Raw genomic sequence first — 26,240 nt, forward strand, 5'->3', positions numbered from 1 at the left:
AACAATTTCTTTGATTGTAAAAACATTGTATATCTATTTTTAAAATATTCGCCTTATATATATATTTTTTACATTTTAATTTACTGATGTGTGCAACCTGTCTTGTATAATACTATTTATATCTATCATACCAAGTCAGATACTTTTTACAGTTACGAAAATCAACCAGTTTTATTTATCAATGATTTTACAGAATTTGAAATGAACGCAATAATACATAGGGTCCTTCTCCTGAAGCGCATCATCCACTACGGGCCGCTGATGGCCCTCCTGGTCATCTTCACCTGCTCGTTCACGGCCACAATCGACTGCTTGTTGTGGACGTGGACTCCCACCACTCTGGCGGGCAAAATAAACCTCGTTGTCTTCGCCATGTGGGTCATGCTCATCCTGCGCCACTTCTTCAACGCCATCCTGATCGGACCCGGTCTAGTGCCCAAAGGGTGGGCGCCAAAAGATGAAGGGGACGAAAAGTTCATGCAGTACTGCCAGAAGTGCGAGGGATACAAGCCACTGAGGGCTCACCACTGCAGGCAGTGCAAGAGGTGCGTCATGAAGATGGACCACCACTGCCCGTGGGTGAACAACTGCGTGGGCCACAAGAACCACACCTCATTTCTCCTCTTTCTCTTCTTCGTTCCCATCGGATGCTTTCACGCTCTGGTGATTTTCACGGTGACGCTGTACAATTTCATGTTCTCCCCCTACCGCTACCAATACATGCGCGCCTCCAAAGTTATGTTCTCCCCCAACGCCATGTTCCTCAACATTGTCGCTGTAGGATTGGCCATCGGGACCATCGTCGCCGTGGGCTGCCTGTTCCTAGACCAATTGAAAAACGTTCTGGCCAACAGGACGGGCATTGAGAAGTGGATTGTGGAAAAGTCTGAGGACAGGACGCTTGGGCCGGAAGAAGAGCCTTTTTTGTACCCGTACGATTTTGGCTGGAAGGAAAACTTCTCTATAGTGGTCAACTGGAAGCTCTCCCCACAAGGGGACGGAGTCAACTGGGAAGTGACCGAGGGTTGCCATCGTTACGCTCTCAGCATCGAGCAGCTGAAGCAGAAGAGGGACAAGTTCCGCCACACGGTGGTGTACAAGGCAACTTCTCCCTACTCTGGCAGGTGGTTTCCCTGCTCAATGGGATGCCGCACCTGCTGCTGCGTCCCCTGCACCGACGAGCCCCGCGTTGCCATGACCACCGGCGACGTGATGCTGGTCACCAGGGGCGTCAAGCACTGGCTGTACGGGGAGGTGCGGGATGAGGGTAAGAAGGGGTGGTTTCCGAGGAAGTGCGCAGTGAGGGTTGGTAAACTGCGCGACCTGGCGGATGAATTTCAGAGCAAGAAAGATAAGTAGGACCACTGTGAATTTAATTTTATTAAATTTGCTATTTTTGAGTTTTTGTTATAGTATTTTGATTTCTATTGATTAAGTTAATATAAGTAATATGCAGTATCATTTTGTAGTAGTCTTTTTAATTCTTAATGATCTAATAAGGTTTTTATAAAAGTTAATATTGTATGCTTTTTTATTGAAAGTAGCGCAAGTGCGCGGTTTTTGTCTTTCAATGAGTGCCTATAAAATTAATTAGATACGAAATGTAGTTTTTTGTCTTTTTTGGTCTTTTTTTTGTTATATGCAATTTGCTCTATGTCCGACATTTTATTCTTTAAACCGATAAATTTTAATTTCTTCACTGAAATTAGAAAATTTTAAACATTATGGCGATATCTAAAATGTAAATTTGTCGTACAAACTTTTGTTTAATTAATTCTAATTAGTTATTAAAATGGTTTTATTTTTTAAGTTATTCAACCACTTATTTTTTAATAAGATTTTAAGTATAGCTTTTAAAATGTGTTAAAGTCTTTCACTTTTCATATGTACTCAGCTCAACATAATCATAAACACAATTATTTTTTTTTTCTGACACAATTAAATTTAACTACCTTTTAAACATTTTTTTATTCTTCATCTTTGTAAATATTAATTGTGTATTTTGACTTTTTTTGTTTTTGATTATTTAGAAAATGGGAAATTTATTTAGCGTCTTTTGAATAAGTTTTGATTTTTTTTTATACTGCTGGCTCATAAAATGATGACAAAATTAAAAAGCTTTTAGCATTTTTGAAATAAAACTTTGCAGTTTAGTTATTTAATTTAGTAAAACTTTTCACCAACACAAGTAAACAATAAGGGCTTAAATTAATCGAAAGTTTTTTATCACCTATGGTTTTAAAGAGTAAAACCTATTGAACAACATATTTTCAAAATTAAGTTTAAAACTATATATATTTTTATCAGTTAACATTGTATTCCTAGACTGAGAATGTTTAAATTTTAATTTAATGGTCGTATTACAAAACAAACTTTCATATTGACTTCAAAACTTTCTTTTTGGTACTAACTTGCTTAAAAGTTTGTCCTTTCAAATATAGTAGCATTTAAAAACATATACCTATAGGTTGATTGAAAATATAACTCAGTAAATGCACTTAGCCTATCAAACTTATTAGTTTACGAATTTATACTAAAAACAATGTTTCACTCAGTTAATCAATGAGATCCTCAGTTACAATCAAATTATGGAAATTTAAATAAACATTAAATATAGCTTGAGCTAACAAACTATATTTGAACACATAACTAAAAACTAATAAAATTAGTAGAAAAGTTTAAAGCTACTATGAATAAAACTATTTAAGAAATTTTATCCAAAAGAAAAGCTTAACTATTAAGTCTAACAAAACATTATATCTACTGAATATTGTTTTTAAAGAAACTTTTAACTTACGTTTTAAAATGTATTAAAAACTAGTGAATGCTAGTTCTATTTTAAGTAACACTATAAATTAAACTTGTTACTAAATTATGGAGAAGCTTAAGAAACTAAAAACAGTTAAGTTAGCATCTATAAAAATAAATCCTTTATATTAACTTTGAAATGAAGGCCTTAATAAACTAAAATGGTCAATAGTGGATGGAGTTGGTTATCTTTGTGTTTAACTGTGTTAAAAAGCAACAACAACGTTTAGAGTAATCAAAATTTTATTTGCTTGAAATTTTATTAATTCGCTTGTTTCTATTAAAAATAGTTTGTTGAAGTATTTTATCGCCATAATGCTTTATAGCATAAGATAAACTAAAGCTAAAATATATGTGATAATAAATATTTTTTTACGTTGTGCTTTGAATCTTAACTTAATAAATTTCGATACTGCAACTGCTTCTATCTACTCAGGTTACTGAAAACGCTCAATAGAAAATTTAGGTTGAAAGTAACTTGCTTGTTATTTATTTTGAAGATCGGTCTAATGAAAAAACTTCACTTGTAAGTGTTCTATAAAATATTTTATTTTCGAAAGTGCCTTATTTGACTTAATAGTTTTTGGTTATTTAAACATAGCTCTTTTAACTAGAATAATTTGAACTTCAGCGAATAATTCCAAGTGAGCAATTTTAATTATATCAAATACTAAACGACAGTAGACTACTTGTTACAACGATTTTTTGGGAACGGGTCAAAATTGCACTAAAAAATTGTGCACGGAGAGTCATTTTTGCACGAGAGTATTAAAAAAATGTATAAAAAAAACTATAAGATAAAAGTTACTGACCGAGGGTAAGGGGTAACAGTGATAATAAAAATAAAATAATAATTTATAAAAATTAATCTAAAAAAATGAAGAAATAAAAATAATTCAATTAAAAAGAGAATCAAAGGTACTTACCGAGGGTTAGGGGTAACAGTGATAATAAAAATGAATAAAAATTAGTTAATAAAAAAAAGTAACCGATCGAGGATTAGGGGTAAGAATGATAGTAAAACAAAATAATTAAAATTAAAAAAAACACAAGAAGTTCAACCCGTGCAAAATTGTCTTCTGGTGCAAATTTGACACCTACCACGATTTTTTATTAGTATGCAGAAAAAAAACTATCAGTTGCTTGCTAGCATAAAAAGTAAAAACTTATTTTTAAATTTACATATTCTTACCTCAACTAGCTTTAAGTTGGTTCAAATAATTGTAACTAAAGCTTTTTTAACAAAACTACTTCATATTTCTAACTTAGAACTAATTATTTTCAAATGTTTATATATATCTTTGTTAATATACATCTCAAAATGGTGAAAAATGTTTTATTTGAAAAAGTTATTGAAATAGTAATTACTTACTCTACTAAACACTAATTTTTGCTATTGACAATAGAATAAAAAATTGCGTCGTTTAATGTAAAATAGCGCGTTTTGTAACTTAACAAAAATAAAAGTCATGTATCTTAGAAATAATGCTTCAAAAATAAAAAAATCGAAGTATAAAGAGTAATAGAAAAACTATCAGTACATATAATTACTTGCTTTGTTTTTTGTTCATTATGTTATATATCATTCTATACAAACCATAAACAAAATATTTTACTGCGCAAACATCAGCAATATTTTACACTATAAAACTATAAGTTAAAAACAAAGAAAATAATAAAATGATTGAATGTGGAGAAGATAACTTGTCAAAGTTATGAGCAAAAGTTACTTTCAACACTGGTAGACGGTTTATAATTTTCAAAAAAGAATTATTCTTGTATAAATACGTTTAAAATAAAGCGAAAAACTTTAAACAGTTAGCTAACTAATTAAAACACACAAATAATATTTAAAATCTGATTTTATTTATTTCGCATTAAGTAAAAAACAAATAATAAATTCAAAAGTAACGCAAAACGATTTGTTTTTTTTCATGATAAGTAGTCACAGAGGCGTATACAGATCGACTTTATATTTGAAAGTTATATGTCAATAAGTAATACTTTTAAAAAATAGTTTGCCACATGCTTTAATAGTTCATAGCTTTGATAAATAAAATAAGGATTCAAAGTAAATAACTGAATAATTTTACATATGTTTTTAGCAGAAAAAAAATTCACATAAAAAACCTAGTACTAAGTTTTCAATAGAAAAAAATTGAGCTTTTCCAAGTCATTGAGTGTTTTATTAGCTATTAAAATAAATTTTGAAAACAGTGATCCCGAATTAACTTAAGAATAAAAGTATTTTAATTTTTTTAACATTAGTCAAAATTCATCTTATTCTCAATATGTTTAAAACATATTTAAACTAAGAAAAACGTTAAATATAATTTTTTTCAGTTAGAAAAAATAATAAAGTATTCACTTTTTTATTTGGTTTATTTGTTGCTCACACAACTTAAAAAAATTAATAAATCACGCAAACTATTCTTACAGACTCACAAAAGTTTATAAATTACAAAATTATTCACTTATATACTTAGTTTTATTTTAGCTTTATATTTATTAAGAACACTAGAAGAAAGTTACAAACAACCTCAAGTTTGATTATGCACCTAAAAAAATCAGATTTAATTAAGTCCATCGTGGGTACTTTTTAATTTTAATTTAGATTTTTATACTTAATTAATAAGCTTTTGCACAAATTTTTAACAAGAAGTTTTGAATAGACAACCAGATCTTAGTTTACTGAGGTTTGGACTTCGTTTTCATTAAAACTGTTATTCAGACGGGTTAAGAAAACTTGCATTTGTTTATATGGCAACCGGAGATATGTTTCTCATGTCAGCAAGCATTAGTTTAAAGGTAAAATATAAGCTATAAATTAAATGACATCTTAATAAGCTTTAAACACCGACTTACTAGCGAATTTAATGAAAATAAAATCCGGGTCTCAGTCTGCCGAGAGATTATGTATCTTATAATTTAGGTGTTATGTTATACTCTTATATAAACAACTTTATTACACCGCACGTCAAATAAACTTCGTCTTCAAAAATTAATAAATTTTTGGATTTTATAAAACATAAGTTTTAAAATATGCTTTAAAATATGCTTTAAAATATTTACATGAAAAAACCTTCTTAGTTAAAAGAAAATTGTATAAGATGATGTTGACTTTATTAAAAAATAACCTCTTTGTGAATCCTAACTTTAATTAAATAAAGTTGTAGCTCTTTTCCTTGTTTAAAACTTTTTCTTCTAAAACTTTTAGTAAAATGCTAAATAAACTTTAAAAATCAAGTGCTGCGATTTCTAAAAACAAATTAAAAGTTTGTTTTTTAGTTTAACTTGAATGTTTTGACTTACTGTGTTTTATACTTACTAAATGAAACAAATCATTGATGCAGTATAAATAAGTACACTGTGTTATACTTAAATTACTTTTAAGTTAGTATTTAGTAAACTTAAATAAAGCTATTAAAATCAAAAGCATCAGAACAAAAATGGTTTAAAACTTTAATATCTAAGTTTTTTTAGTTAGCATTATAGTTATCCCTGCTAAAATAGAACTGGTCAAAATTATTAATATTATTTTTGAATTTGATTTATATCAGCGGCGAAGCATGGTAAGGGCCAAGTGGTGCTGAAAACTTACAAATAATAAAAATCTTTTAGTATGATAATTAAAAAGCTATTTATCAAAACAAATATACAACAATTATAAGTAATCGTTTGTGATCAAAAGTTTTTTTAGTGCATTTGCTTTAATGCTCCACTCGCGCGGCGAATTTATTTATGTGTACTTTAAGCTTAATTAGTTTTCAAGAATCAATTATTTGTCAAATGTACTACTTCTTAAATGATTAAAATAGGTTGTCCAGTGGGGTTACGGGCAGACTTGTTAAAAAACAATGCTAAAAGTTTCGAAAATTCCCGTAGGAAAATAAATTAAGTTCTACAGCCCTGGATTTTTAAATCGTTTCAACACTGCTTTTTACCGAGTCTATACGGTTATGCTTTTTGAAACGAAGTGCTGTAAAAACTCGAGCGTGATATTTTAATTTAAAAAATGTTTAATAAGCTTAAGTGCTCAGTTTGCATAGCAGCATCGACCCTGGTTTCATTAGATTATAAATTTTTAATAAAACGGGGCGGGGCAGAGTTGCCAGAAGGTGTTTAATTTCAACTTTAATTTCAATTTTTTGAAACTTTTTGAAAAGAATACTAAGTTAAAAGCTTTTGAATAAATCAAAACAAATAAAATAAACTACGCTTGAGAATTAACAGCTACTATTAGTTTTTTTCCAGCAAGTGTTGTCTCAGATAAAATTTTGAAGTTAGTACTGTATTATTGTATTGTTACTATTTAACACTTGCACTAACTAAAAAAACAATATTTTGACTCTTATTGCAGCTCTAGTCCTAGCACATTAGGTATTATTTTATATCTTGTCTCGTTTTTTTATCCTCAACCAATTTGCGTGACTAAAACATTACTCTGACATTGCGCATTATTTGAAAAAAATGCAAATTGTCTGTTGAATCATTTTAAATCAACTTGTTTACAGCTAATGCATCATGAAAACACTTTTTAAAGCTGCTTTAAACAATACAAATTTCATTGTTTTATTTATTTGAATAATCTAATTTGAGTTCATTTCATTTATACTTCAGAACGTTTTTTTCAAGAATTTAAAATGTATTAAATAAACTTTGTTTAATAATTTTATTCACCTACTAAATAAGTTAAAAACACATATGTTATTTAACCTGGAATTTGAAATTTTATACAAAGTAACCAGAAATTTTAGACTGAGTAAAATTTTGAACAGTTTTCGTGTATAATAACGACATTTAAGTTAGATAAGAAATATATAAAACCTATAATATAATAGTTTTATTTATTTTTTGTTATAAAACACATTTAAAGTATCTTATCAGTATTTAGAAATATTTTTTAACATAAGACTTAATTTTTCTACTAAAAAAAAACAAAAATAAGTGTATTTTTGAAAAACTTGGAATAATGAGAAAAAACAGTGGCCACTTTGTAAAAAAAACATTAGTCATAAACTTATTATTTGCATACATATATACAGGGTTACCAAAAAACCTGGGATGCTGAAAATCATAGAATTTGACAATTTAGGCTTAAAAACCTAGAATTTTAAACAATTTTCACTTGAATAGCAATGAAATTTTATTTGACACTAAAAATCTAAAACATAGATAAAATATTTTGTCATCATCAACAAATTTTTTGATTAAAAAACACATTATTTAAAATAATGTACCTTTAAAATTTTAGTAGCTAAAAACAAACAAAAGTAGCTTTGAGGTATCTTTTCAATATCTTTATACTACTTTACACAGTTTTTGGTAATTAACTAGGATGATGTCCCACCAATATCTAGCTGAATTTGTATTATATTATTTGTTTTTTCAACCATAATTTTAGGCTAAAAACTTATATTTTGTAAATACATAAATAAACTTGAACTTAATATTTTCAACTACAAAAACTTAAATATTTAATTGCTTTTATTTTACATTATGAAACAATTATATTGACACAATAGTTTATGTTGATTACAAAATTGTAAAATAAATCAATTAAATAAATTTAATTCTTACTATCTATTTATATAGCTTGTTTAGAACAAAGTATATTTTTAGATTAAATATATTAGGCTTAAAAAAATTTAGCCTAAAATTATGGTTAAGTTATCAAAAACTCTATAATTTCAACTTGATATTTGTAGTCACTATACTAAGTAATTACCCAGTTTTTAACCTTAAACTTAACTTTAAACTAAGAATAGACTCAAAAACATGCAATTTCAAAAACCTTGAAGAAATTCAGAAAACCTCTATATTGACAGTTAAGAATATTGAATTTCTTAAAATTAAAATAAGATTTTACTTATATTATATTGTTAAGTTTTTAGACTACAAGTATACACTTTTAATATAGAAATTAGGTTAGATTTAAATATAGTCACATACTGTCACTTTTGCAATTAAAAAATCAACATAATTTTAAAAGCAAAAGAGTAAAGTTTTTTGTATGTCTTTATGCTGATGATAAAACTATTATATTTTGTTACTTTAAAAAATTTAAGTTTAAAAACTTTCTCCAGATGAATAAAAATTGGATTTTTTGATTTTAATTTAGAATAAATGAAATATTTACATATATAAATGTTTTTACTTATAACAAAAAAATTTTCAGATATTATTTTTAAAATGGATAGTTTTTTACATTTTAATATGGAGTCTAGTCAAGCCAGGGCTGGATTAAACAATGTTTTGCAAGGAATACTTGAAAAAGCTTCAGCTCCTGAAAGGTAAGTATGTTTGTTTAAGTAGGCTTAATAAAGAAAAAAACCTTGTATACTTTACTTTATTTACTCAAAACAGTATTACCAATCAAGGTTTTTGTCAAGTAATCATAAGATCTGAGGATCTTATTAATACTAATTCAATGAAGCATTTTTTTAGAAATAAATTTACAAATCAATAAACATGTATAAAAAAGAAGAATTAAATAATTCAAAAACTTTTGAAAAACTATACACAATAACTTTACTATAATTAACTTTCTGTTACAGTTTTTGTTTTTTAGAGTATTCTTTAAATGTGTTTTTACTATATAAGTGTTCAAGTCTTAAGATTTTTCATAAACATTAAGCAACTAATGTTATTCTAACTATACTAGGCTATTTATAAGTTCAAGTACTTATTTAAAAACCTAACACTTGATCTTAAAGAAAACTTAAAATATAATAGAAGTAACTTTCTTATGAACTTAAACCTTCAAATTTTAAATACAATATTTTTTATTATTATAAATATAGTAGTCAATTTTCTTAAAAACTCTCAAAGCTTTTTGGATTTTTTAAACAAAAAAATAATTCTGAATTGTATTTATTTCATAGGTTAAAATATTTTTGTTCAAATTATGTTAGATTTATTAAAAAAAAAATAAGTAAAAGAATTTTTTGACATACAATTTTTTTTAATGAAACTAAAGTAGAATTTCAGAGGTTGATAAAATCTCAAAACTTTTAGATGCAATAAAATTAGAAAAATTGAATACTATTATGTTCTTTTGGTATTGCATTTTTTATAAGAAACCATTAAACTCTCTAACTTTCTTCTTCTATTATCAAAACAGTTATGGAGTTTTGTGAAGTTATAAAAATTATGTATTTTTTAATCTAAAAATTTTATAATAAGATGAAGCTGTAAAATATATCCTAAATAAGATATGATGAAAGCTGAATAAATTCTATATCAACCATATGTAACTCATATTGTTTGTTTATTTAAACCTTTGGATGTTTGTAAAATTATTATCAGGGATGCTATTTACTTAGGATACTCCTGACACCAACAATATTTTGAATTTTTAAAATTCTCAGGATAACTCAACATATTTTGAAGTGATCTTTTAAACTTATGCCTACTCAGAACAGTTTTGTTTGTTTTTTCATAAAAAGCTCAAGAATTTAAGAATTTTTTAAATCTCAGAACAAATTTAGTAGAACTTGATTTTGAAATGATTATGATATTTTAATCTATGCGGCTAACTCTTAATTACTCTAAGCAATAGCATTTTGTTTGCCCCAGGTGCAAAAACTTTTTTAAAGATAAAAAACTCCAGATAGGTTAAGGTCACTCAGGACACTTTTAGATCACAAAGGGTAGTTTTTTTAACTCTAATAGTGGCATCCTATCATATACATTTTTAACACTAGAACATAGTTATTTTTACAATTAAACTACAAATATTTGTTTGTAATTATTCAAAACTTTATGAATGTACAGTTTGCCATCAACGCAATCAGAGGTTGAGAATGGTGAGAGAGATTTGGTTCAACTTGAAGTTTCTACTTCTAAACAGTGAGTTAAATATGTTCTGATGTTAGATTTAGTTTGTTGATACCTCAAGTTAAAATTTACTAGCATGACCCATTTTGTTGGTTAGTACATAGTTTGTTTTGACTCCATAGAAAAATTTTTAAATTTGGAATTTATATAAAAAACTTTTCAACGTGTTGTTTTATTTAATAGTTCAAAAAGGATATTTGTTTTAAACACCAGTATGGACTTTAAGAAGAATTAAAATAAATAGACTGGTATTTTATTTTATTACTTTTGATCATTTAAATATTTATTATTTAGTTTGACTTAGTAGTTCTGAACTTGGACAAAATTGTTATTATTTAAAATACAATTACTAAAAGGCTTACATTTAACTTCGTATTAACTTGTCAATTAGTTTTATAGCTTAAATTTTACATTATAAACTCTTTTTCAAGCTTTTAAAATGTATACCTAAAAAGTAATTGTGGTTTTAAAAATTGTTTTTTTTTTCTGTTTTAAAATTTTATTTTTAAAAGTATTATTGGAAGGTTGTGCTAATGATTATTTATAATGTAACACAGTTAGATTTTCAACTTATACAAATTAAATTTACCAAAGTATATGTATATCAATTTATAACAAGTATTGTGTTTGTCAGATTGTTTTTCCCAAGTAAATTGTTAGATTAAAAAAAAAAATTATTTGTACAAAAATGTCTGCTGTTTTTTATAGGTTTAAAAGTCTACTTATGATAATTTTTTTTTATTTATCATATTATTTGATTATACTGCCTCCTAATTTAGTTAAGAAGTTCAATACATTTATAGGTATAGTTGTTTTGTTATTGATTAGTTAACTACGCTTTATATATTATATTTGTACTGTTATGATGTTGTTTTTCAAAAGCAAACAATTATAGTTCAAAAAACTTAGGAAATAATAAATCTTGATCGAAAGTGTTTGTAGATGTAAATATGATATGTTTGAAGCTATACATAAGTATAAAATAATTTGAAATATTAATCATTAAATAAATAAATAAAACTTGGATTTTGTTGGGTTGTTAAAATTTAGTTAATGTTTTTGTAAGCCAAGTTTATTTTTCTTATACTTTAATATATTTAGATAAACCAAAAACTATTGTAAACATTTAAACTCAGTAAAAAAAAGTTTAAGTAAGTAGCAATATATCAATTTATCTAAATATGCACAAAAAAATAGACATAACTCTTCAATTTATTTAATAATTTAAATATTTTGATCTATAACAATTTACCACATATAGTAAATTTTATGTTGTACAAATTAAGTTAAACATTTTCTATTTGTATCAATTTCTACTTTTTTAGAGTTGAGTCTTCGAGGCCAAGAAAAAGGAGGCGAAAAGACGTCAACAGAGATGACAAGCAAAAAAGTTTGCACACTTGTTGTATTTGCTTACAAGTTATATATTTGTATTGCTCTTTGCATACATTCTGTAACTGAAATCCTTTATGATAAACTACAACATTTATGCAAGATGAAAAACCTATGAAAAATAAACTTGATAATTTTGTTTGCAGACACGTACATGGTGAAATTGTTCGAGCGGTCAGTGGACTTGGCCCAGTTTTCCGAGGACACACCTCTGTACCCGGTTTGCAGGGCCTGGATGCAGAACGACCCGCAAATCCCTGGCAACCACCATCCTCGTCGTCATGGCGACAAGAAAAACAAAATTCAGGTTTTTGCCATGAACTATTGATAAGGAAACTGTTAGATCAGGGTTTCCCAAACTCAATTACTATATCGCCCCCTTTTCAGAAATTTGAAAAATATACGCCCCCCACGATTTTAACAATTTGTTTTTCTCTTGAGTACAAACTTTTGAGCCTAAAAATTTGTGTTCGATATGTAATTTAGTCTGGTATTTCTTATGCAGGCACTTTTGGGCTGTGTTTAAAGTAGTTTACAGGGCTTGGGATATTAAGTTACAGTTGTTTATTTATAAGCCCAGTAAAGTGTATTAAATTACTTAAATTTTAAAAAGCCTTGTTTAATCAGTAATCAATCCTGATTAAATATGAACTGTTTTGAAACTAATGAAACTTTTAGGGTTGTGGTGGACAACTTTTGTAGTCAGCAATTCATGTTTACTAAAAAATCTTTTCTTGTTTCAACTTGTTAAAAAAATGTAATTACAGGCTGCATAACATAAAAAAAACAACATAGAGAAAATAAAAAAGCTCGAGCATAATTGTAATAAAACGATTTACTATTATTGTGATCTAGGAAATACTAAAGTAACTGAAAACCAAATTGAAAGTGTATTCCAAAATCATAAGCATCAAAAAACTAAATTTTGTTTGTTTTGCACAAGTAGTTTTCAAGTTACTTAGCGGGTGGAAATTTGATTGGATCTGGAACGTACTCTACCCATCTGAAATCTTAACTGAAACCTGACATTATAACTTTCTCTCATTTAACGAATTTCGGACATTTAGAAGTGAATACTAAGTAACTTATTTAAGCCGCACAAAATACTTATATTATTTTATAAATAGGCATGTTCTAAAATTAAATACCAGAGATTAAAAAACTATAAAAGAATAAACGGATTATTTTACACATAGTAAAATAAATATTAAAACACCATTGCTGATCTAGTTTTAGGAAGTTTGACCGACTGGCTTATTATCTCATGAAAAGTGGTTTTATCAATAGCTTCTGTTAATGCAGTAAAATTATTAATTTTAATGCTTAGATATATTATAAGCAAGTTAGTTGTAAAATTAAAAAATTAATTTTAAACATTTTAAACTATATTTTTTGTAATAGAATACCATTAAATAGTATTTGACTTTGAATAACCTTTAGGAAACTAAACCTTAATTTTAACATTTTTTTTCTTAATTTAAATTCAAAAAAAATCTAATGTTTTACAGTTAGTTCTGGGAACAGAGAGTAATCAATTAAAAAATTCTTTTAATTATGTAAAAACTTTGTTTTGTCACTGTATCAGTCTTTTTGATGGCTTATTTAAAACTGTTTAATTTTATTTTTTCTCTAGTTATTAGCCTATAATAGTTTACCAGAAGAAATAGTGAAAAACTAAAAGCTATTGTTGATATATTAAATTAGACAACATATTCTAATTGCTAATATATTAAAAACAAGATAAAACAAAAAAAGTTGTATTAATAGTTTAAAATTATTTAATATATAGATTTTTTAACAATAATAAATCAAGTTAGAAAATAAATTTGAGTTTAACAATCTTTTAAATAAAAAATTTGAAGTCATTTCAAATAGAGACATCAAATCTATACTCTTTTAAAACCAAAAAACAATTTTTGAAATAAAAACTTAAATGGTCATCAATTTATTTTATACAGATTAAACATGTAATGACAAAAATATGTCAAATAAATTTCTTTCAAACAAATACTTTAACCACTATGCTATAAAATTTTTAGTGTATTGTAAATCGACAAATATAAACTACAAAATTAACCAGGTCAAAACAAAGCTATTAATATATCTAAAACATAAACCATTTTATAAATACAGTAGACTTCCTCTTCAGTTCGCACTTTGAAAAAATCAAAAAGTTTAAACTCAAAAATTGTTACCATTTTTTATACAAAATGATAAATTTAAATATGTTATATGCAATAACGTTATGAATAAACATGAAATCAACTAAAACATAAAACAAACATTCATAAAAAAAAAAGATCTATATAAGCTATTAAATATTGTGTTTTTTTGTTTTATTAATATTTAGTTAGTAATAGACTTTATTTAAGTTAAATTTAAGAAAATATAAATTTGCACTTTTTTTTTGAGGAAGTCTACCATAATTAATATTTATTAGGAATTATGCAAACATGTTATAGAATAAATAACTTAGAATAATTTTTATTATAAAAAGACTACTTAAATACAATACAAACTAGGTTAAATAAGAAGTATTTTGAAAGATCAAATAAATAAATAAAACTTTCATAAAATAATGTCTGCTACTGAATTCTAATATAATGCGAATGATGAGGTTCATGAATGCTTGCAAATTTTTCTAATATGATTCTAAATTAGTCAAATAAAGCCTCAAGTCACTTCTTTACAAATATCTAGATTAGATATTTTGCTCAAGATGTTCATAACTAAACTAAAAGCTTTCTCAACAACATAGCTAGAAGGATTAACTATACACAACAATCTAAATTCCTCTCAAATGATTGGATACTTTTGCCTTAGTTTTTGTTGAGTCCAAAAGCTTTCATATCGTTCTTTGGAAAAAATTACTTTAAGTTCAAGGCCAGTTTGTAAGTCTGAGAAGGTTTTCTGTGAGTCGTTTACTTCAAAAAGATCTGCCGCCACGAAAAGGATCTATATTTTTATCTACATGATAGCTTTTTTGTGTCAAATCGAAATTTTACTACTTAATATGTTGAAATTCTTAAAAATTCCAGATTTTTAGATTTTTTTTGCTTAAATTGTCAAGTTCCAGGTTTCTAGGTAAATTGGCAACCCTGTATACTTTTATTTCTTAGTCTAACTTAATGACTTTTCAAAAAACAATTGAAAGTATCATGAGGTTTAGTTTATATAGAAAACATAGATTTTTACAAACCATTTATGATCCTAAATAACATATATTTTAGGTAAAAAAATAGGGAGAGGAATTCCGATCGTCTATGATCTATGTAATTGTTGAATAAGAAAATATATGTAATTAACATGAAAGTAGGAGCCACAAGTACTTGATTTTTTTCTCTATATTTTACATAAACACAATAAACTTTTTTGTTTAAGCTTTACCTCAGGGTCAAATATTTAATAGCAAGTTAAAATTAGTAAAATAGCAAGATATAAAGTAAAAATTTTTTTGACAACCCAAAATTTTAAAATCGCCCCCTTTTCGCCCCCTTACTAGTTATCGCCCACCCTTTCGCCCCCTTATTAATAATCGCCCCCCGAATTACTAAAATCGCCCCCAGGAGGGCGATATCGCCCACTTTGGGAAACCCTGTGTTAGATAAAACATTGACAATTTCAGTAATGTTTGGATGCTTTGTTGAAAGTAAATTTATCGAATTGAGATTTTAATTTTGTACATATTTTTAGTAACAAATCAGTAAGCCTCGTTCAAATCTTTAAAATAGTTTACTGAAAACTTTCTTTAAATAATTTAGAATCTATCAGTAAAAAATAAATAACAGAATTAATTCGCGGAGTATTTTTTTAAATTGAACTGAAATATTTTTTTGTGTGTTAAACAAGTTAATTCAAAGAGTATACTTAGTAGCTCCGTTACAGTTTGTTAATTCGTTTAATTTAAGATACAGAAACAAATGTGTAATAAAGAAAAAGTACTGTGAATATTTGTTTTCATCGTGTATTCCAGTGAACTTACTTAGCTAGGATCTTTATTAACTGTCTGTTCGAATATTTATTGAATAGATATAAATAAATACAAAATATAGCTATTAAAAAAAGCACTACAAAAGATAGAAGTTACAAAATGTTCAGGAAGAGTAAAAAAATAAGTTACATAAATACAATGGTGTCTGCAATTCGCTATATACAACTAATTTTCATGTTATGACATTAAAACATTATGATGTAACAAAAGTTATGACGTCACAGGAAGTGAAGGAGGAGGAGGAGGAAGCTGGTGATGAGTTAGGGTTGGAAGAGTTGCCGCCCCCTGATCAAAAGTGGGTGCAGTTCTCAGATACGGGAAAGTACCTGAACCCGAGGATACCCAAGCCGCTGATAAACAACAACTTTCATGATGGGTTTAAAAGATTTAATTAAACTGATGGATTTTAGTATATTATATTTAAATTTTATGTATTGCCCATGTTTAAAAAATTATACTTTATATGTATTTATTAATTATAGTATATTATTGTTACTAATTTTCATGATGAGTAATTATGAATGATAATAGTTTTTTTTCTCATTTTAAAGCAATATTTTTTTAAAGTGATTATGACTGTGTTAGTTACAAAATTTGTTCTTATAGTTTCTGATATTAATTGTGTTAGCATTGATAGAAACTTGTTGTATTTTTACTTTGGAACCAAAAAACTTCTAGTAACTAGAAACTAGTTTTTTTTTTGTTCAGACATAACTAATTTTTCAAAACGCTTTAGTTCACTATATGCGGAAGTATTTTAAAAAGTCGTGTTCAATGTTTAAGTCAATACGAAACGAAATGTTTAAGAAAGTTTATTTAATTTTACATAGCATTTTTTAAAATCTACAGTCTAAACTTTACTTGGCTTTATTAGTTAGTTGTAAATTTAAGTGGTTAAATAAATGTTGTGGTTTTCAATAAAAAAAATTGAAAGCACTATTTTTCAAACTTACTATAAACTGTAATACTTTTTTAATTCAAGTTTTTATCAAACTTTTACCAAATGAAAAAATGTCATAGTGTTTAAATGTAACTTTGAATAAATTTGTTGATAAATTTATAAAACGATAATATAAAATATTATTTATTTAATACTTTAACATGATTTATTTAAAACAAGTTTTTATTTTAGTTCTATACGAAACTTGATGAAAAATGTAGGTTTTTACTTGATTTTTGTGAAATTGAATCAAGAAGTAACATTATAATGTATAAAAACTGTCAACAGATTACCTTTGGATGCTTACATATGCGACAAAAACACGATAGAAAGTCCCGAGTCGGTTTACCTCATCAAATCAAACCTAAAACACTGGAAAAAAGTCAGGCGAACGTTAGATTTTTGTTTTTTGACTATATAATTTTTTTAATTATGATAAATTAAGTGTTTAAATGAAAGCTCTTATGTTATGTTGAACATGGTAACATTTTGATAATTTTATCTTTTAATCATGTTGTTGTTAAAACCAGACTTAAAAAGTTTTTAAACCTCTTTTATACTTTGTTATTCTATCATAACATGCAAATTATTTTTTATTTTAATTATTTTTAAACAACCATTCTTGTATTGAGTTCTAATCATTTTAGAAGTATGTAAACTGTTTTTATAAACTTTTAAAACAAAAACATATAAAGCTTGAATTCCTTTGTGCGCTAAACTTTTTCAACATGGTATCAATTTTGTTTCTGAGTTTATAAATTTTACGCATTTGTTTTATGTGCAGTTTTTATTTTAGGTTATTAAAAAAAAATTATTGTTATAAATCTTACTAGAAAGTTTTGGAGTTAGTTAAACTTTAAAAAATATTTCAAGGTGCTTGGTTAATAAACATAGTTGTTGAATGACGGCTAATTAATTATTTTTTAAAAATATTAAAAATTCATTTAATATAATAAATTGAAGAGAGTTTTGTTTCGATTCGCTTCAAAAATTTTGGATATTTTTTTTCTATGAATAAATGTACTTATCTTTTGATTAGTTATATATATTTTTTAATAATAGTTTTCAAACATTGTTTAGACTATAAATAAAAATGTAATTACAACTAACAAAACTGTTTCTATATTTTCTGTACCTGTAAAGTTATATTTTTTGATGTAAAATAGTTTTTTTTTTTTTTAGTTGGAAAGAAAAGTCTATGGAAAATGAAAGAAGGTTTTCAACAGGAATGGAAAAATTGCATAAATTGTTTAAAAGAGATTCTGGTGTGCCTAACAGTTAAATGGACTGATATTTATTGTTTTATTATATTTTTTGTCAAGCTCAAACTTTCTTTTCATAGAAATATTATACGGATATATTTATATTTTTTTGTTTGTTTTATAACGATGTTTTTAAATCCTAACTTTTACAAACTTTATGTGTTATTAGCTGTAAATGAAAATAATTTTCAGCTTAAATTTTATAATTAACTTCTATGATTTTGTTGAGTAAGTTAAGAAGACTCATATTTATCATATGACTCTCATAATAATATTTTTTTTATTCATGTTTTTTTTTTCACAATTAATTAAGTTTTGTGTTGTGTGATACTTTCGATAGTAGTGTTTTTGAAGAAAAATTTTCATTTGTTGTTTTTACCATTTTGACAGATTTCAGCTTCAGTTATTTTGTATATTAAATTTTTATAATATTAACTTTTTAAAATATTAACGATTTTTACTAACTGAAAAAATTAATTTAAATAAATAAATAATAAATAATTAAGTTTGTTTAAGTTTTATAAAAATAAAGTGCACTTTACCTTTTTATTTTTTTGATAAGTACAACTTTTTATGAACACTATGACAAGTTATATAATTTCTTTCTAAAAAAGAGGATTTTTTATTTAGAAACTAATATCATTAAATATAACTTTGAACAGCTAGATATTTTTTACAAAACTCAATTCTTAAATAAATATAAACGTCTTTACGTTATGATCAAATCAGTATGTTTAGTAAGTGTTGCCAAAAAACTTTAAAATAAAGCTGAATTTGTTATTTTAGTTTTAAAATTCCTCATATATAGAATTAATTTTAGGTTGATGTTATTACACTTAAAAAAAAATATTTTATTTGCTTAAGAATACTACGTGAGCAACTATGTTTAATTTTGACACAAATTTACTAAATAAAAACTTGATTACTATATCTTTAATACCAAATAAAACAAAAAAATATATACCTTTGTGAATAAACAAGTAACCAAGATGGTTAAGAAATTTACTTTCTAGATTATCTATCAAAAGTTTTTTTAAATGGAAAAATTGAACTGTTTGACACAAAACATAGACCGATAGACGCAGTATAGTATAATTAACACATTATTTCAAAATGCTGCTGGCTATTTCGAACAAACAAAAATCATAAGTTAATCAAACAAAGTATGTTTTAATTAATTTATAGGCACTAAATAGGAAAACAATAATAAATATGTAAAAATAATTTGCTGTATAAAGGCAAAAAGTGTTGTATTCACCCAAGTTTATACTTTTAGGCAACTGAATGATAGATGGAAACTTGGTTAAAAGTATAAAATTGGGTTAATACAACACTTTTTGCCTTTATACAGCAAGTTATTTTTACATATTTATTATTGTCTTTTAATTAAATGCCGACAAATTAATTAAAACATACTTTGTTTGATTAACTTATGATTTGTTGTTTGTTCAAAATAGCTACCAGTATTTTGAAATAATGTGTTTATTATACTGAAATAATATGTAAATGTACTACTGTAATCTAAAATATTTTTCAACTGTATGTTTTTTTATTTCTTTGAAGAATAATTGATTAGTTATTGAAAAACGCTTTTACAGTCTTTTAACAGTTAAAGTAAACAGGTTGCTCGACTACCATGAGGTCATTTGACTATATGTATAAGCGTCATATTTTTCATGTCCAAAAACATGCATGTGATAGTAAAACAATTTGACTATTATAAAAGTTGTATTTAATCCAATATTTTTTGTTTCTTCTACAGAAATACTTTATTAAAGTACATATGTAGTTAAAAAATAACTGAAACACAAGATATAACTGCAATTTTTATCTGAAGTTTCTAATTAGTCATAACTGTCTATAATTTCTTTTCCTCGTACACTTTTTAACAAACTTTTAATTCAATCATACTTTTAAGATTCTAAATAAATAAGTGTTCAATGAGAATACTTCAATAGGAAAGGTAAATCAGTTATACATATCTATAAGTACAGTCACCTGCCAACTAAGTACGAATTTTGAACACAACGCAAAAGTGCGTACCCAACTGGCAGTGCGTACCTAGGAATTTTCGATCTTTAATTACTTCATTAAGCCTTTTACAAACATGTTTACAAATGACTATCAAAATAAAATCCTCAACAAACAGAAGCTTTTACCATTTAAACAAAACATATTTCTTAATTTTGTTATGTTAGTACGTTTGAAATTTTTAGTGTTTATTGAAAATAAAATAAGGTTTATCTAAACTGCAATGTTCGGTATTTTGGTTAAATAAATAAGCTGTGATATGTTTCTTTAAAAATTTAATACGATAAACAATTTATATATTTAAAACTTATTCTCTGGTTCCTTTAGTTTAATTTATTCAGTTTTATACAGTCTTATTTATTTCTAGGTATACTATTTTCATGTTGTTGCTTTTAGCTTCGTGTTTTAGGTAAAAAATTAGTTTAAGGTTTTTTGGCTTAAAAGTACGTACCATACCGGCTGTACGAACCTAGGAAGTTCGTACCTAGTTGGCAGGTCACTGTATTTTAGAGTCAAAAATGATAGTAGTCATAACTGATCAGAACATTTAAAGTCAAGTAATCAACGATAAATTTTGCTTTAAGTAGTATTTTTTAAACGAAAATTTGCAGTATTCAATCTTTAACTCACTTTTAATGAGTTATAGGCAGTATTTATTTCGGCTATCATCAACAAAGTTAAGATATTTTTCGCGATCGATAATAAACAATGAACTTCACCGCACAACAACAACAGCAGCATCCCAGACAACGCGACTATGCATGCCTGATGAGTCCTAAAAAGGAAGAAACCGGTCGAAGGATGTCTCGGATGCTGTCGTGGTTGGTCGTGCGGTGAAGTTCATTGTTTATTATTTTCATGAGTTACAATAGATACGGTTTGTTGTGCAGTGGCAGAACAAAGAAGTCAGAATAAAAGACTTTAATTCACTTATCAATAAAGAACTTTATATTTGTTCATTAAAAGGTTTTGATGAAAGAGTTAAAAGTCTATATATAACAAATAGTACTGCACGTGAGTAAAAATATTTATTGGCTTAAATTGCTTACGTATAAGCTTAAAAACACCACTTTTTCACTAAAGTGTTAATTTTAAGATAACTTCAATATTACGTATACTATATTCGTTACGATTATCTAGAACAAACTATTTTTAAAGATATTCAATATCGATCGTGGTAAAATTCTCTAGCTTAACCAAGGTAGTAAGGTTTAGCTTCAAGCTAAAAGTATCTAATAACTTGATAGAATAAAGTCATCTTAAAAATTAATAGGTTGAACTGAAGTAATTTTCATTGAAACACCAATCAGACTATAAATACGAAACAGGTAACATATGAATGTTATTTTCATACATTTTATCAAAATTCTTATATCAGCCTTGTTTTTTATAATAACTATTATTTTTTAGATTAACTAGGTTCAGATGGCATTAGCAGAATCTCAAAAATAAACATTTTCACTCTATTTTTGTTGGATGTTAGATAATTGATAAAATATTTAGAAAATATTATCTTTCTAAAGTAGGAGAAAGTTAGGGGGTCATAAAGTGTAAATGGGTCAATAGAGGGGACGTAGATAGTTACAAATGGGCTATAAGGGGGCTTTAATTAGAAACTTCTACTAGATACTGCGGAGTTAACGATGAAAAGTAAAATAAAAAGGTTTTAAAAATAATACTTAAGAGCAGTTTTTAAAAGTATACTAGATATTACAAGAACATATGAAACTTACACCAATTACTCTAAAGTTCACGTTCAACCGTAAAAGATTTTTTGGTTGTGTTTAATGTTAGTTTTAAAACTTAGACTAGAATTCGGGTGGATTCAAAACTCGTTTTTTTTTTCGTTAAGCCAATCTGAATGAAGCTTTTTTTTTAACTTACAAATTTTTGCTTCGGTTTTGGTATTCAATTGATATAAATACAACAACTAAGATAGCCTATACTTCATATAATAACAAATATCAGTTAATAAAGCAAAAACTAAACGAAAAAGTAATTAAAGTATTTAGTGTATCAGCACAAGTATCACCTCTTTGAGAAGTACATTTGTAAATAAGCTCTTTACATCTAAATAGCAAAAAAGTAGCCTTAGTTTTTTGATGCTTCAATTTCAATTCATCTACAAATTCGAAAAAGTCTTAAGCAATATATCTTAAAAAAATTAGTTAAATAGTATTAAACAAACCTTTTTTTCCGACTTATTTGTCGTTAAATTTTCTTTCTCAGTTTTTAATTTTTTAAACTTCGTCTCAATTATTATTATTTTTAACATTTTAGAAACATATTCATCCTTGTTCATATTATTTCATTTTAATTACTGTTTTGTCTTTTGCTTGATTAACTAGTATCTGATTTAATTATCAAGTAATAAAAGTACTGAATATTCTTTGTTTTGTTTCAGTTGTAACACAGTGACAAAAATTTGTTGTAATATGTTTGTTTGGAATAGATATTTTTTCTTTGTTTTAAATCAAGAAACTGTAAACTATATGTATACTATGTTTATGCAAAATCAGCTATATTAAATAAATCTGCTCAATTTCCGTGTTTGTACTTTTTTGTCACATGTAAAAAAGTGGGTTATAATTAAGTCGCTATACGGTGTTTTTATCTTTGTTATAAGTAAAGTATTTTTTCTTTAGTTTTAATACTAAAACTACTAATTTAATTTTTTTTGTTTTTAATAAAAGGATTCTGTTAAGGATGTTTTATTAAGATTATAATTGCTGCTTTTATCAAATATTGTCTTTTATTCTCATAAAGGCTTATAAAGGGTCGTTTAAACGTTTTCTAGTGTTTATTTCAGTTAAAAGAATAATATCTAGGAAACTATAAACTTACAATGTTTTAATCTACTAAGATATCTGATTATAAAACTTTGGTTCGATTTACAGATTTAATTGTTTTTAAACTCAACTTAAGAAATTTTAACAGTTTTTTTGTTTCTATTTTAAATAAAAAATGTCCTTATAGTCATTAGTTACATAAAAGTTTTTTTTAACAGTTTTAGTCGTTTTTTTATCATTCATATGTGAATGGTTAATTAAAATATATAGTTTAATTTCTCAAAACCACATTAAAATGGTCAAAGAACTTTTTATAATAAAGTTTTAAAATTTTATTAAATAAAATAAGATTTTCAACTGTGTTTTTATTATAAACTTTACAAAAAATAAAAACTTATTGTAAACCTACTGTACGTAACATTAAAAAATTTTAAACAGATCATTTTTAACTGAAAAAAAATACTTCACTTAGAAAATTTTTTTTTAATAAATTTTTATTCTTTGTTAGTTTTAAATCTTGTTTAAGTTATATTTTAAAACCAACTTATCGTAAATAACGTCTTTTAAATGTTAAGATAAGTATAAAAAACACTTAAGAATGATTGCATTAGCATATTACAGCAATATATAAATAATCATCAGTAGGAGAGGGAATTCATTTTAAACCACATTGCTGCTGCCAACATGTAGTTCAAATAGACATTTGTATTATTTGTTGTCTATTGTACAGTTCTTTTTTAACAACATTATAATGATTTTTATTTTTATTTAAATTCCAAAAGTTAATTACGATACTAGTTAATAAATTTCTTAAACTAAACTTACTTATATTTAATTGTGTTTAGTGATTTAACTCAATTTAAATTTAAACAAACTAAAGTAAATTTTTTTTTATAACTTGTAAGTGTTTGCAACTGTTCTTTAATACAATATGTTCATCCATGTCATGCCTAGTTTTTATTTAGAGTAACCCTGATCAGTATTTGATATAAGTGTTAGTTAAATAAATTTTATTATATACTATAATTTATAGTAAAGGTGTAATATAAACTGTATCCTATCAACAGAAACTTTTTTAACTTTCCACGTATTTAACACAAAAAAAAAAGCAAAATGGCAACAAGAAGACTCAACAAGGAAATAAAGGAACTTCAAAATGAGCCAATTGAAAACATAGAAATTAAATTTGATCCTAGTAACATGTTTGAATGGGCTGCATTTATCACAGGACCACAAGACAGTCCCTATGAAGGTTGTGTGTACAAGGTTGTTGTGAAGTTTCCCACAGACTACCCATTCAAGCCACCAAAGGTAAAAATCATCAACTATCATGTATACAATCTTTTGTATTTCTATTACATTGGTCTTAACAAATTAAGGATAATTTCATCTTGGAGTTGTATTTATTCATTAGATTTTAGATCAGTGTTAGTTTAAAAATTACAATTGGCTTCTTCTTCAAAAAACAAGTTAGTATATTTTAGTATGAAAAAATGCTACTTTAAGCCTCTATTTATTTTTTTAAATTTCAATTTACCTGTTTTTAACGTTGAAGTTTAGACGCCTATTTAGGCTCTTTATTGTGACTGAAAACCTTGTCTTCAACTTTACCATTTAAACTATAAACTAAAATAATAAAATGCATTATTTGTACATACAATAACTTAAAAGGCTCCAGTGCAAATTAAAATCTACTAGTGCTATACAAGCTCTTTAGATGAAAAACATACTTTAGCCTTTTCCAAAAATACTAATTAAAATAATACATATTTCAGGTAGACATGGCAACGCAGATTTACCACCCCAATATATGTCCGAATGGCAAGGTATGCCTGGACATTCTAAAAGGTAAATGGTCACCTGCGCTCAACACCCAGAAAGTATTACTTTCTCTATCCAGTCTTCTCTGCGACCCCAACCCAAACAGTGCAATGAACATTGAAGCTGCCATGTACTGACACAATATTTCTACTTTTGTATTCTACGTTACTATTTTTTGTGGTTGGATAAAACCAACATTTGTATTGAATTTACAGACTTATAGGAATGTTTTTGTTAATTTAATATTTAAAAGAAGTATAAAAAGTTAAATAGATATGACTATGTTAAAATATTAAGTTAAAATGAATACTAACAAAATAATATCACTGTAAATATATAAACAACATTCAAGTTTTATTAAACTAAGAAATGAATTTTTATATGACATTAAATAAAATATTCTCATTTACATTCAGGCTATACAAGTCAGATAGGGCTGCGTACAATAAGAAGGCAAAAGAGATGGCAATACTGCACGCTAAGAAAGTTGGAGAGTAAATTCCGTTATTTTTTGCTGCTAATTTGTTTACGATGCTTAATTTTCAACTTAAATGTAAACTCTATTGTAATATGATTGTAATTAACAGCTTTTAGGATAATTATATTTGTCTGTTTTCAATTGCATTGTTTATCGTGATAAATAAACTAGTTCTGATAAATAAAATGTGTGATGCTATTATTTTTTGTGCTATAAAAAACCCAGATTTTAGCTGAAAAAATATAAGCAGCTACAAACAACTAACTGCTTACATTTTTTTAGTAAATATTTGTTCTATGCTATACTGTCCATTTTTTTGTTCTAGAATGAAATAGACACATACAGGGTTCCCACTAAAGTTTGAAAAAAAAAAGTTATAAGAAAATCCATAGAATATAGCAAATTTGCAGGGAAATTATAAATAAAAAATATAAATTCTAAACGTTACAAACAATGTTTTTAAGGGTCTTAAAGTAAAGTATGTCATTAACCGTTTATAAGCAAGCACATTCTTAATAAAACTTTACGAAAGTTCGGAAATTTTTGAGATCTAAATTTAGTTTAATTAGCGAACTTTAGATAATTTGATATAAATAATGAAAAACGTATCATTAAACGTATACGGGAATAATCAAATGTATCAAGTGGTTTTATTAATAGTTCTACTTTAACAATGTTTGAATAGCTTAATAATCAATACCTTTTAACGTCTTGTCCAGAACAAGTTATTGTCAATTCAAAACTTAAGTTTTACTTAAAAAGATAAAAATGCACACGCTTAAACAGAATTTAGAAGTAAGTATTTTTTACTTTAACTTATTAATTAGAGAAATAATGTAAGGTGCTTTTTATAGTTTAACTACTAGCTAGCTGTTGAGCCAAACTAATT

General features: G+C 26.1%; 3 protein-coding genes across 3 annotated transcripts; all 3 read left to right on the forward strand.

Moving 5' to 3' along the window:
- The first annotated feature begins 47 nt into the window (after positions 1–47).
- LOC145834936 (palmitoyltransferase ZDHHC6-like) lies at positions 48–1,618 on the forward strand. The gene has a single exon (XM_082942468.1). It carries the CDS (start codon positions 202–204, stop codon positions 1,357–1,359), a length of 1,158 nt encoding a protein of 385 aa, XP_082798594.1. The 5' UTR covers positions 48–201; the 3' UTR covers positions 1,360–1,618.
- Positions 1,619–9,012: 7,394 nt separating this feature from the next.
- LOC145835053 (protein lin-37 homolog) lies at positions 9,013–18,284 on the forward strand. The gene is made up of 7 exons (XM_082942594.1): positions 9,013–9,101; positions 10,585–10,659; positions 11,973–12,037; positions 12,186–12,346; positions 16,255–16,406; positions 17,259–17,363; positions 18,153–18,284. Exons 1-7 carry the CDS (start codon positions 9,025–9,027, stop codon positions 18,250–18,252), a joined length of 735 nt encoding a protein of 244 aa, XP_082798720.1. The 5' UTR covers positions 9,013–9,024; the 3' UTR covers positions 18,253–18,284.
- Positions 18,285–24,165: 5,881 nt separating this feature from the next.
- Positions 24,166–25,371, forward strand: LOC145833196 (ubiquitin-conjugating enzyme E2 D2B-like). The gene is made up of 3 exons (XM_082940394.1): positions 24,166–24,363; positions 24,828–25,003; positions 25,290–25,371. The coding sequence occupies exons 1-3, from the start codon at positions 24,166–24,168 to the stop codon at positions 25,369–25,371; spliced, it is 456 nt and encodes a 151-aa protein (XP_082796520.1).
- Positions 25,372–26,240: the final 869 nt, after the last annotated feature.

This window comes from Thalia democratica, chromosome 4 (assembly GCF_965202585.1).
Source record: "Thalia democratica chromosome 4, ktThaDemo2.hap1.1, whole genome shotgun sequence".
NCBI classification, from domain to species: domain Eukaryota; kingdom Metazoa; phylum Chordata; class Thaliacea; order Salpida; family Salpidae; genus Thalia; species Thalia democratica.

Coding starts and splice junctions, on each gene's coding strand:
- LOC145834936 (XM_082942468.1), top strand. CDS start 202: ATGAACGCAATAATACATAGGGTCCTTCTCCTGAAGCGCATCATCCAC.
- LOC145833196 (XM_082940394.1), top strand. CDS start 24,166: ATGGCAACAAGAAGACTCAACAAGGAAATAAAGGAACTTCAAAATGAG. Junction 24,364..24,827: donor ACCCATTCAAGCCACCAAAG/GTAAAAATCATC, acceptor TACATATTTCAG/GTAGACATGGCAACGCAGAT. Junction 25,004..25,289: donor ATGAACATTGAAGCTGCCAT/GTACTGACACAA, acceptor ATTTACATTCAG/GCTATACAAGTCAGATAGGG.
- LOC145835053 (XM_082942594.1), top strand. CDS start 9,025: ATGGAGTCTAGTCAAGCCAGGGCTGGATTAAACAATGTTTTGCAAGGA. Junction 9,102..10,584: donor AAAGCTTCAGCTCCTGAAAG/GTAAGTATGTTT, acceptor ATGAATGTACAG/TTTGCCATCAACGCAATCAG. Junction 12,347..16,254: donor ACAAGAAAAACAAAATTCAG/GTTTTTGCCATG, acceptor ATGACGTCACAG/GAAGTGAAGGAGGAGGAGGA.